Source organism: Citrus sinensis, chromosome 4 (assembly GCF_022201045.2).
Source record: "Citrus sinensis cultivar Valencia sweet orange chromosome 4, DVS_A1.0, whole genome shotgun sequence".
NCBI classification, from domain to species: domain Eukaryota; kingdom Viridiplantae; phylum Streptophyta; class Magnoliopsida; order Sapindales; family Rutaceae; genus Citrus; species Citrus sinensis.
This window is the reverse complement of record NC_068559.1, coordinates 3702239-3714934: the sequence shown is the minus strand read 5'-3', so window position 1 is coordinate 3714934 and position 12696 is coordinate 3702239. Positions and strand designations below refer to the sequence as shown.

The window sequence follows — 12696 nt, the reverse complement described above, 5'->3', positions numbered from 1 at the left end:
AATTAAATTCTCTCATCAACGTATTCGATCTATTATAGTCCCATACCTCCACTAAACCGGCGCCGGTCTTTTCGTCTTACATGGTACTTGTATTGTTCCAGCACATCCCGAATGCCAGGCCCTGATAATGCTTAAATGTAAAGGATGAGTCCAGGAACATCCAGATGTTCAACTCAAAAAACTAACCCGGATGGAAAGGTTTATGTTACTTATAAGTACAAGTGACTCCTCTATAACGATGGGATACAAATTCAGCATGGTTTTTTTTTTTTTTTGAGTTGTCAAATTTTCGAATTAGGATCCTCTTTTCATATCAATTTCTCTCTTTATAAAAATATAAGTTGATGATTGAAATTGTGCGCATTAAACAACCTAAACCATTTTATGGTTTGCGGAGGGTAAATTAACACTAGGAAGGCAGCTTTTTTTTTTTTTTTTTCCTTTTGAAAGGAAAGTTTCTTTGTTCCCATCTAAACTGGTTTAGTAAAAATTATTAAAAACCCCCATACTGTTTGACAAAATAAATCATTTCTTACATTATATTTCAAGACCATCAAATTCATTCTTGTTAAAAAAAGAAAGTTAAATTTTCAAAGTTTTTATTATATTTTTTACTATTTTATCTTAGTTCAGTTTTTATTTTTAAAAAAAAATTTATGAAGGAAATAAGAAACCTTACCCACTAAACACTAATTCTCGCCCTCTATTATTCAGTTGAATTGGTGTTACTGCGAGCAAAAATACTCTTTAAATTATATGAAATCAGAAGATGACTCCTTAGATTATTGGATTTTTGTAAGCGAATCCACATTCAATCGACCGATTATAAATTTTAAAATTTTCAATTACATCCAATCCATCAATCCACCGGATTGAAATAAATCAAATCAATTGGGATCGAATTGCTCCGATTGAGCATATTGGATTAAATTCCGAACCCCTCTAATGAAAACCATAATTGAAACTGTGTAGAGAAAAAAACAAAATAAAACTTTTTTTTAAAAGTATTAATATAGTACAAAATAATTCAATAAAGTATAATCGTGAATTTGAAGGCAAGGTATGTAAGTTTCCAGAACAAGTGAATTTATTAATAAAACTTACTTATTTAATTTATTTGGGATATTTTGATAAGTATGGCATCTTATACGCGTCAGGAATTTTGTCAAAGGAAAATGCCTTATTTGCTAGAACAAAAGGTCTTTGTGTTCGCAGTCTGAATCCTTGAAGTAGTACTAATCAAATTTCAAAGATAAATGATGCGTCTCAATTAATGTTGCTTTGTCTTGTTACATTAATGATCAATTTCATGGTTGCCATTTTTCTTGTCCAGCTCATTGAAGTGATTAACGATGTAAACACTCTAGGACGGGTAATTAATTACAAAAGGTTTGCTTTCTTGAAGACTTGTGCAGCTGTGCTCAAACACCAGTTATTTTCTTTTTAGCGTCAGCAGTTACACTAGCAGCATCGTCTTTTTTTTTTTTTTTTAACTCTGTATATATATTCAATAGAATCGGGACACACACACACACACACACATACTTGTTATAATTAATTATACTGGAATTTACCATTACACAAATTTGTAACTAGGGATGGCAAATATCCAATTATGGATGGATATTATCCATCCAAACATAAATCCATAATTATCCATAATGAATATATCCATATCCATATTCAGTATTTAATATTGGACATGGATATGAATTTTATCCATATAACTATAAAGATCCATGGATATTTTATTTTTATTATATAAAAATAATAATATAAAATATTTAAAATTCTAATATTAAATTTAGTTATTAAATTATTTATATTACTAATAATATATATATAATAAAATGGCGGTCCGGTGGTCGGTGGTGGCGGTCCAGCAACTTTCCGGTGAATTCCGGCGGAGGTCCGGCGAGATCCGGTGGTGGTCCGGCGACTTTCCGGTGGATGTCCATTTATAATATTAAATTAATAAAATAAAATAATAATTATTAATAGTATTAAATAAGTTAAAAAATTAAAGGATAATTTTGAAAATTTTAGTTTTTAATATAAGAGGAATTTAAAATTTTCACTAGTTAATATAATATTTTTATAATTGTTTGTTTATTATATTTTATATTTTTTATTTTATAAAATTAAAATTTTTTAAACTTGTGTTGGGTTAAATGGATATCCATTGGGTAAAAATAATTATCCATATCCATCTGGATATAATTTTAAAATATCAATTTCAAAATCTAAAAATTTTTGGATGGATATTATCCGATCCAATTGGATGGATATTGTGGATATCCATTATGAAGCGATCCAGTTGCCATCCCTATTTGTAACCTAATCGACAGATCAGATACATTTTACCAAATACTTAAAAGAATCAGTAATGAAGATTAATTGCCTTAATATTTGTTTTTTGTTTATTTACTTCATGTTAATTGCATTATTTTCATATTATTTCTAATCATTACATAAATTTAGTCTCTGTGTTTGTAAATTAATGAGTGTAAAATTCTGATTTTTTTATAATGTTTCTATTTTCTTTCGGTCCAAAATCACTTTGAGAAAATGCTATAAATTATTCGATTCTAGTCAATGATATATATATATAACCTACAGTCAGATAAAATTTACTCACTGACCCGTCTGATCCCACTATTTTATTACTTATTTTACACTAAAAAAATCGATTATAAATTACCATAAATGTAATTTAAACTGTATATATATATATATAATTATTAACTAATGCCTTTTTTTTTTTCCTGGGAAGATGCTTCCCATTCTGACGGATTTCTGGTACGATTTTGGAAGAGCATTGATTATTTTTGCAATCAAGAAGGAGCTAGCATACGCAAATGGGGTCCATGAAGTTGAAGTAGGCCCCAATAAGCATTTGACCTTTAAATTTTAGTTTCACTCTGTCTCCTGCCTTTTATCAGTTTACATATGAACCGCTTGTTTGTAGCGAAAGTATGAAAAAGTTGTGAGAAAATAGAATGATGCCGACAACTTGTTTCTATGCTTATAGCAAATCAACAACCCGTGTGAGGTGCATAGAAATTAAATAGTCTCTTCGATGACATTTCCCAAACTTTTTTGGTTAAAAATTATTAAGAAAAATAAAATTATGATGTAATTTCAAAAATCTACTCCATAATACATCTTCGCAATGGAATTTTAACGACAATAATTGTCTAAAAAATATATTTTATGTATAGTAGTTTCATTATTGTAATATTGCGTGCACATTTTTGGATTCTATCTTTAAGATATAAAATATCCTTATTCATTTTTGGTGTCGGCGATGTATAAAAAACTCATAAAAATTTTCATTTAATTTTTAGGTTATTTTTCTTTAGCATATACAGGTGACAAAGTCAAAGTCAAGAGATTGTTTGACAAGGAACTAAAAAAATCTATTTTAGATGACAAAATTAGGTCACCAATATACATTTATTGTATATAGCTCTTTAATTTGATCAAAAGATTAGCATAAACTCGTAAAAAAAAAAAAAGTTATATCCTTGCCTTTTTTTTTCAGAGAATTTAAATGCAATGTTGATATAAGTTGTTAATCTTTTTAAAATATAATATTACATGTGCATTTATAATAATATATGGACAAGTTTTAATCTCATATATGCAACTTGCGATCACAGTCTTTTAAAAATATCAACACGAAACACAAATCAGCACTGAATTCCCATCTTGGTTGGGTTATTTATGTCTATAAAATTAGTTAAAAACAAAATTTCACTAAATGTAAATAAAGATAAACTAATAATTAATCTCGAACCGTTAACAAAGGACTTCTCCAGATGGTTCAAAGATTCCTTTTTGTCAACAAGACTAATGAAAATTAAAGCACATAATAATCACTCCCATCTACCGCGCAGCAAATAACTTTAATTATTGATCAGAAACTTTTATAATTAAGTATGTTTAGCTTTATGTAAATAATCTCTTAAAAGGTTAAAATTTCAACAATCTTGCTTTAATTTCTCTTGATCATGTCCACAGAGGCTCCCAAGCTGATCCAATACCATTGTCATCCAAAAAACAGCTAGTATCCATGAACTGTTGCTGCTGCTGCTGCTGCTGCTGCAAGACTTGTTCTTGAGATTGTGCCATTTCCATGCAAATTAGAGTTATTAAATTGCGTTGCTGGCTTTCCATGGTGACAAGCTCAGCCTGTGCCTTGGCTAACTGAGCCTGAAGCTCACTGACTTGTTTCTGGAGATGGCAAATAGCCCCGGCGCAGCCGTAAACAGGATCCCGGATTCTGGCACTTGCTTCATAGACCATGCTGCTCACTGCATCTGCTCGTTGAGATTCTGGCAGTTCCTGGAAAATTTTTAATGGCATGAGACATTGTTTGTGTGCAAATATGGATGACTGAAATTTTCAGCCCCAAGGCTGCTTCAAATCGTTTTCAAACAATTTTATTGTCTGACCACCAGAATTTGAATCTTGAGAAGATGGGAGGCGAAAAATTAATTTGGGATTTACCCTCCCTTACATTTTAATAAAATAAAATGACTGAAATATTTTAATTTTAATTTGCAAGTCTAGTCTAAATGAGAAACATTTTAAACCGTTCTCTGAGCGCTGGATTCTGTCAAAGCTTAAGTCTTAACGGGCCATGTGCTAACTTTATGATATTAAGCTGCTGGGGCATGGAATTGGTTTCTAATGTGGACCCATGTGCTAAGTTCATACTCATTGTTTGACTTTGTAAAATTCACAATATTTTCTAGAAAGGGGCAAAATTTAAGCTTTGTAAAACTTGTATACGAGGCAGATTGACCCTGCGCCAGTGCCCCGTCAAGGAAGAGTGATGATGATTCCTTTATAAGGAGAAATAAAAAGGATCCATTTGAATAATCTACTCTATTTAAATTAAAGAAAGTGAATTGAAAACAAACATTAAAGTTGCATGAAATCAGTTGAAATGTCACACTCTCTTTTCTTTTGATTAGAGAAGTCCGTAAGTTTCCAAAAAAGAGTGGAACAATCAACCACTCCAAAGTCTAATCACACAACTAATTGATGAAAATAAAACAATTAACAAGTTTTTTTTTTCTCCCAATTAGAAAAAAAATGGTTGGACATTTAATTAGTTTGAATTTATCACATACAAAAGAAGTGCATACCTGCAAGAACTTGATGATATTGCTAGCACCGAAGACTCTATGAGCAATGGTGAACTTGTATGGTTCGGTTGGTGGAAAATATGGAGCTAAAACACATTTCTCGACGCATCTGCGGCGGAGGATTTTGCAAGCAGCACAAGGGCTAAGAACTATAGGCGGCGGAGAGAGGGGAGCTGCAAGATTTGGAGAGGATTGTGAAGGAGAAGCTTTAAAGCTTGGAGAAGATTCTGGAGAAGACAATTGTTGATGATTAGGAGAAGGGAAGCGTGGAGAAGATTGAGAAGGAGGAGAAGTAGAGAAAGTAGATGGAGATGAGAATTGAGTGTTCTTCATATTAGTGATTGGGATTGCTACATTAATTTTGTGTTTGCATTCCATTTTTGAGAGAAGAAAACTGTTGGGTTGTAGTAGTTAGTGAGAAAGCAAAGACAGTAAGGGATGAGGAGGAGCTGCTTTAGTTGAAACAAAGTTCAAGGCAAAAGGGGTTTATATAGAGAAAGGAAAAGGCAAGAATGACAATTGTATCTAAAGCGTATGTCACCGAGCCACTAGATGATGTCATTAATTTTAATTGAATGACGGAAACATTTCTTCGTTTGAACCAAAAAAAAAAAGGTTAAATTCTTCTATAAAATTTGTCAAAAAAATTATTGAAAAGAACTTCAAATTACATGGAGGTGAATTTTATCGTATTATATTGCTACCTAATGTCAAAATTACCAAGGTGTTATAAAAAAATAAGTGGTAAAACTATTAAAAAAAAATCATTGATAACGTTAATATGAATTTTTCAAGGTAAAAAAAAAAAAAAAAAACCACCTTTCATATATATATATTTTGATGATCAGGGTTATGGATGTACTTTCAAATATGTGATAAACGTTGGCTGCAACCTGTAATAGTATGCTGGACCATTCCAGGTCAAGGTTGTCATAACATGGCACTCAATTGTGCTGTTACTACAAATGAGGAAACGCACACAAAAATTGGCTCACTGTTTAGGATAGTTTGACCAAGTCAGTCCACGAAGTTTTTGTCGTTCTGTTTACTTATAACCTGGGAACTTCGAGGTTCATTGCATTGTACAACATCAGAACGTGCTTCTAAAGACTTCCACCTCTTGCTTATTAGCTGTTCGTGCATGCATGATACATATGAAATGAAAGTGTTTGTATTAAAATCACGTTTCGGATTGTGTATTTATTCATTCTATTTTAGTTGTTCTGCTTTGCACCTTGAAAATAAGAGGCTCATTTTCAGCTTTAGCTTATCTTATTTGTGAGTTCAAGTTTCAAGCCTCCGCGGTGATTGCAAATCAAATGGTTGAATTACTAAGTCTAATTCGGCGCCGCATGTATTTTTAATCATATGCACATTTTTTTTGTATGACTGATTTATTAATTTGGGTCTTCTGTTAGATGATTTATTATTGGTGGGATAATCCTTCGGTTTTTATTTGAAAAAACCCATTTGAGAATGCTGGAGTCTTTCAATTTTATATATCGGTTTGAGTGACCGATCTTGTAATATGTCTTCTCTTCATTTTGTTATTATACTCTACGTAATTACTATATGCTTTAATTATAAAACATAAGTTAGATGTTTTGTCTACAATGGACCAAAAATTTACCACCAAATAATTAAAAGAAAATCTTCACCCACATTGCAAATGAATCCAAAATGAATTTAACAATTAATAAGAACTTCCAGTAGTACTCTTGCTAATTATTTTTACAGTTAAAAAGCAGTTAATCGTATGTGAACTCGATTGAGAAGATAACGAGTGTGAGCAACTGACTGACGCAATCTCAACTAAGATCCCTTTGCAGCATATGCAGTCACCTTCACATTACTGTAGATGACATCAGAAACAAAGTGGCAAGCACCACCTACTGGGGAATATATTTTGACAAATGCGCAGCAGCAAGGTATCGTTTAATTTATAAACATAACTAATTAATTAACTAATTCATAGGTTATTATCTAACAAAAGTTCTGTGTGTTCAAACTGTACTTCGAGTACAAGACAAGTCACAAAGTTACAACTTGAGTCTTTTTTTTTTTTAATTTTTTTATCCCTCTCTTTTACTTCATTGGTATTTTGCTGTGAAAAAGCACAGAAGATTACTGCCTCACAATATTTTCCGGGGGGGTTGAATTGACTCGTCAAGAAATTAATAAAATTAAATTACAAGAAAGTCTTAGATAGATCGTTTATTAATATTATTTATCATAATTTTAAAGGCAATAGGGTAGGCAGAGGTCAAATTTATTTCATATTCCTTACTTCTAAGATTTAAATCCGGATAATTAGTTAAATAGAACTGTTTGTAAACCAATTGGCCATGCCTGTGAAGCTAGATAAAACCGTTATTACAGTCAACAAAACTATGTCACGTCTATTTTATTCGCTACCATAATTGATTGATTTCATCTATATTTACAAAATCTTATTGGATGAGTGTACAAATGAGACATGGTATATATGTTTGTTTTAAGTTGAATCACATGCAGCAGCCATAGATAGGTAGCTCACCATGATCATTTTACAAATTATTCAAAAAATTTTGTTGGTTTTGGTCGTATCACTTTGTATCCAAATATTCAAGTAGTGTCTAAATACATAATCCAGGGGAGCTGGATAGCTCTCAAAGCTGGTGCAAAAACAGTACATTTTAATTGAGTTTCTTGATTTTCATTAATTTTGGCTTACTTTGCTCTTTTCTTTAGCTTTTCATGCTAGAATTACTCTAAATGCGACACCAATACATTGTTTTTTCTCCCTAAGTAGACTTCTTAATGATTTCGTTACTCAAATTGTCAAATAATTTAAGTATAAGTAGGCGCTGGCCAAATGACTTACTTTACTTGAAGCACTGTTCAAGCACGCAACTGTGGAGGCCTCGCTGCCCTCATGGCTGATGCAATCACGCCGATTTTAGCAAGCTCAATTCCACGTACAGTTAATAAAGTGCAGAAAAAAACAATAGAAACAAATCTTCATGGATTTTGTAACAAGTGTAGTTTTTATCTACGCAGTCAAGATTTTACTTATTTCTTCATAATCTACTAATTTATTTACTAACATTGCCCATTGTGAAATATGCTCAAGTGAAAAGCTTAGGTCCGGATAAAATTCTAGAAGCATAACATATAACGATATTTACAATAACAAATAGTGAATTATTCTTTTTTTTAAAAACACATCTAGGGCAATTAAGTCCTTTTTTTTATTCATCGTAATTAATCTATTGATATTTTAGAATTTACATTAAAAATCTACTCACACTAACAACATGGGGAAGAAATCTTTTTTTTTTTTTTAAATTGTCACAATCCGTATATTTATTTTACAATTTCGGATCGTAACTTGAAATTTACTCTCACTAATAATGTTTTGAAAGAAATCTATCCCTACTTCACATTTTTCTATCAAAAAAGAGAAGAAATTCTTCGTAGAGACTTAAAGTCGATTTCATTAAATATTGTTGATATTATCAACCTATTAAACTACAAGCCCAATATCTTATAATTAGAGAATATTGAAGTCACTGTCAATAGAATTGTAAGAGATTATGTACATGATTTACGGGTAATTATTAATATTGGAGGTTAATTAACCCCCGCGTTAATTAACCTCGATCATAAAGCAGGTACCAATAACATAATTCTATATATCTTTTCAATGATCAATGTTAATAATGTGACAAGAGCTCACAAGATCTGGTCCCATTTTTTCTTTACCTTCCCACAATAAAAAGCCACCTGGCCCGTACTCATCCAATGAGGTAATAAAATCAAAACCGATGCCATATTAGAGACAGCATATATTCTCACAACCAAACACTAAACAACTAATGCTGTTACTGATAATGACTTAAGTTTGAAGTGATTTTATCATAACAAAATGGGAAAGTTTTGGTCCGATGGTGGGGCATTAGTTGGGTGAAACAGATAGGCTCGTGCCTCGTGGGAAGCAAGAAAATGAGAGAACTTTGATTTAGATATAGCAAATATATATATGTATATATAAAGTCTAAAAATGTTAGTGACTTTTTTTATATGTGAAAAAGACTTTTTTGGCTTGTATATACCATTGTAAACTCATTCAAATAACATTACTTTCATTGAATTAGAAAAAATCAAGTCTTTAACATGGGTTTATAGTGGAAGCAGTTGGAACATAAGATTGTGATTTTCTTCGCTAGCTATCCTTTACTTTGGTGTCCTCTTGGTCTTGGCTCTTTATCACCTTCAAGAATTAAAGGAAATCAATTTTAGCATTTAGCTCTGTGTGATTTAATTAAATTATTCAACTGATTAATTTCATGTGTGCATGCAACCCACGCAGGGAGATCAGAAGGGGTTCGGTGGATTGACAAGTTTTTACCTATCCACTCAAGTTTTTAGCTTAAGTGATAATTTATTTAAAAATCTTTTAGGATGGAAAGTGATTCATCATTTGTTATCATTTTTATTTATTTCAATTAAGATAACTTTGTGATGAAAAGACAATTGTCACCACTATTTTTTGGTGTAATGCCACTATTACCCACATATTTAACGTAAGGATAATAGTGTAATATTATATAATTAAAATTTTCTCGAACTTTTTTCTAAGTAAAATCTATTTTAATGATTTTCTTATTTAAAAGGAATAACTTAATATTAATTATACTAATTTTAAATATTTTAATAGAAAGGGGAAGAATGGAAACTTATACATCATAATTATTTAGCTATGTCAATATCATAACATGTATTAACGAAAGAACAAAAGCTAGCCAATTCTACAATCAATTTTTAGTTCATTATATTCAACCAAGATGGCTACCATGGCTATTTCCATGTCAAGATAGAAATTCTTCAACTAAGAAGGTTCTCCTTGTCCTAATCGTGTATTTTTAGTCCTTTGCATGTGGAATTTAACTCATAAGTTTCTGAAAAAAAAAAGAAAAGAAAAGCTAATGGAGAGTTTAAGGATAATGCGTTTCTCTTATTTAATCTCAAATTCCATTATTAAAGAAAAATAAATAAACAATTAGTCATAATCTAGTGACTAATGACACCTATTCTTGGCACTAAAAAAAATCAACATCAACGGCTGTCGCCAAAAATCTAACAGAAGTCTTCAATATTTTTGTTTAACTTAATATTTACGTCAATTTTTTCCCTTTCAACAAAAGTCAACCAAAAGTAAGACTAGGAAATTTAAAGCCAGCAAATTAAAAATCTTGATTTATATATTAACTTTAGCAGTACTCATTATAACAACTTTATGTGCCCAACATGCAAATATTAAAGCTTAATAATTATATTAACCTATTATATATAACTAATTAAAGTCATATTGACATATAAGTGTGGAAAAAGGGGAAAAATACCTTTATTTTCTCTTTTAGAAAATTATTTGAAAGAAAGAATGACTTTTTTGTCCCTTCTAGAAATTATTTTTACTATTTTGGTCTCTTATAAATTTTTAATACCACATTTCATCTATGTTGTTAAAATATTAACTAAAAAGAAAGTTGAGTGATAAATGTAACATTTCACATACAAATTCATTATTTGAGACCCGTACAAATTAAATTTAAATTTCATTTGTTTGTTAAAACTTAAAATATCATATTTATTACTCTTATTTGAATACCATTAACAAAATTATGTATTAAAAATTTAACGAAAATCCAAATAGTGAAAGCAATTTTAAAAGGAGAAGAATGTATCATTCTCTCTTATTGCAATTAATAAAGACACACTAGAAGATATGAAAGAATAACTAAAATTATTTGAAGTCATGAGTCACGAGTGAATTTTATTTTATAGTTTGTATTCGCCAATTTAGACTATAGAATTATACGCAAATATATTTCGGAATTATTATAAGCCAAATTAACTGGGCATGCATGCTGCTAATAGTTAGGTGGCTTTATGTAGAGACATAAAGGTTTAATGCGCGTGCATAGGAAGATCTTGATTTGAATTTAATGATATTTTTCCCAATTTTTTACTTCTTAAATTTATTAAAATTAGCAGAAGAAATATGACTAGATCGCTCAAAATCGACCAATTTTCTCAAGACGGCGAGTTTTTATTGACCCATGAAGCAACAATTTGAATATCATGCGTACCTTGCCCATGACTTAACTAGAACATTGGATGACCAAAGACATTCCGATTTTCTATATTAATCACTACTGAAATTGCCTACTTAATTAATGTGTCCGGTGGGTAGGACTAATCCGTTTGATAATTGATTAATTAAAAAACTAAACATTTTATCTTTTTTTTTTCTTTAATACAGAAGAATAAACGAAATTTAATGTATTTTTTAGTCTCTTGTCTTCTCTACAATTTAAATTTAAATTGTCGGTTAAAAAAAACGCTTGAAAATCACTCAGTTAAATGCATGATAGCACACTTTCATCTTTCAATCTATACCAATTTGATAAAGTCTTTTTATTATATAATTAGGATCAGGCTACGGTGCAACTGTAGTACCGTGCCACAGTTGAATCAAACCGTTGGATGCACTTGGATTGATGAGGTCCATTGACATCCAACGACTTAATGCAACTGTAGCACGGTACCACATGCTTCCCCATATAATTATATAGAGAATTTATAAGCCCTTTCTTAAACCACGAATGTAAAAGCAATTTATTTGTTGAATTTAACTTTTGACACGGCATATTTTGCACCAAATTAACTGGCCCCCATTTACATTCTTTAGAATCTTTAACCACCGAAGAAGGCCCACGCGTTTTTGGACTTATCATTTTGGTGGCTTTCTCACTCGGTTCTTTGTCCCTCATTTTTTATTATTATTGTTCTATTTCAAAATCAACCCCCCCCCCCCCCCCCCCCCCCCCCCCTCCCTTTCATAAAAAGTGAGATGCAAAGGCAACCACCTACAATCTATTAAGCTTTTTCCCCTAAAAATTGGATCTTCAAATTCATGTATCATGAATACATACTTTGTGCCTCTAAAGTTGGTGCCGAGCTGCAACAATTACTCAATTGGGTACATGCAACATGCCTGTACTTCTTATGCTTTTAATAATGTTACTCAATAAAAGCATAATAACTTGAAGTTTATGCTCACATTCACTTTTACTCGAAACTCTTAATTAAAGATGTTAACACACCTCCCTCTCATATATGCACCTCTTTTACACTTGATGCGGTTTGATACTTTGATTATTGTTTGTGTGTATCCACATTTCATTTCTTTTCCAAGTCTTTGCAAGAAAATATGAATGGTATTATCCGTTTGGCACGTCAAGCAAGGTTGGTTGGAAGCCACTTTTGCTTCTCAAGAACTCGAGAGTCAAAGAACCAACTTGTGAGGATGACATATACAATTTTTATGTAGTGGGTTTTATTCTAGACATTTCTGATTTTCTAACCATTTAACCCTAATAATTGAAAAAGAATTAAGACCCTTGTTGCTTATATTATACGCGTAGTGGAGCAATATATGCTTTCCACTAAATAAACCCTTTTAATCCAACAATAAGAGGTCCATCCTGTGTGAATA

The 12696-nt window shown here is 31.1% G+C and overlaps 1 protein-coding gene and 1 long non-coding RNA gene across 2 annotated transcripts; one reads left to right on the top strand and one right to left on the bottom strand.

Moving 5' to 3' along the window:
• Positions 1-3692: 3692 nt before the first annotated feature.
• Positions 3693-5630, bottom strand: LOC102622391 (LOB domain-containing protein 1). The gene is made up of 2 exons (XM_006485865.4): positions 5157-5630; positions 3693-4347 (listed from the first exon to the last, which is right to left on the bottom strand). The coding sequence occupies exons 1-2, from the start codon at positions 5532-5534 to the stop codon at positions 4012-4014; spliced, it is 714 nt and encodes a 237-aa protein (XP_006485928.1). The 5' UTR covers positions 5535-5630; the 3' UTR covers positions 3693-4011.
• A 746-nt stretch (positions 5631-6376) lies between these two features.
• LOC127901935 (uncharacterized) lies at positions 6377-8215 on the top strand. The gene is made up of 3 exons (XR_008054289.1): positions 6377-6478; positions 6905-7084; positions 7991-8215. It is a non-coding gene; the product is annotated as an uncharacterized LOC127901935 (long non-coding RNA).
• Positions 8216-12696: the final 4481 nt, after the last annotated feature.

Coding starts and splice junctions, on each gene's coding strand:
- LOC102622391 (XM_006485865.4), bottom strand. CDS start 5,534: ATGGAATGCAAACACAAAATTAATGTAGCAATCCCAATCACTAATATG. Junction 4,348..5,156: donor ATATCATCAAGTTCTTGCAG/GTATGCACTTCT, acceptor AAAATTTTCCAG/GAACTGCCAGAATCTCAACG.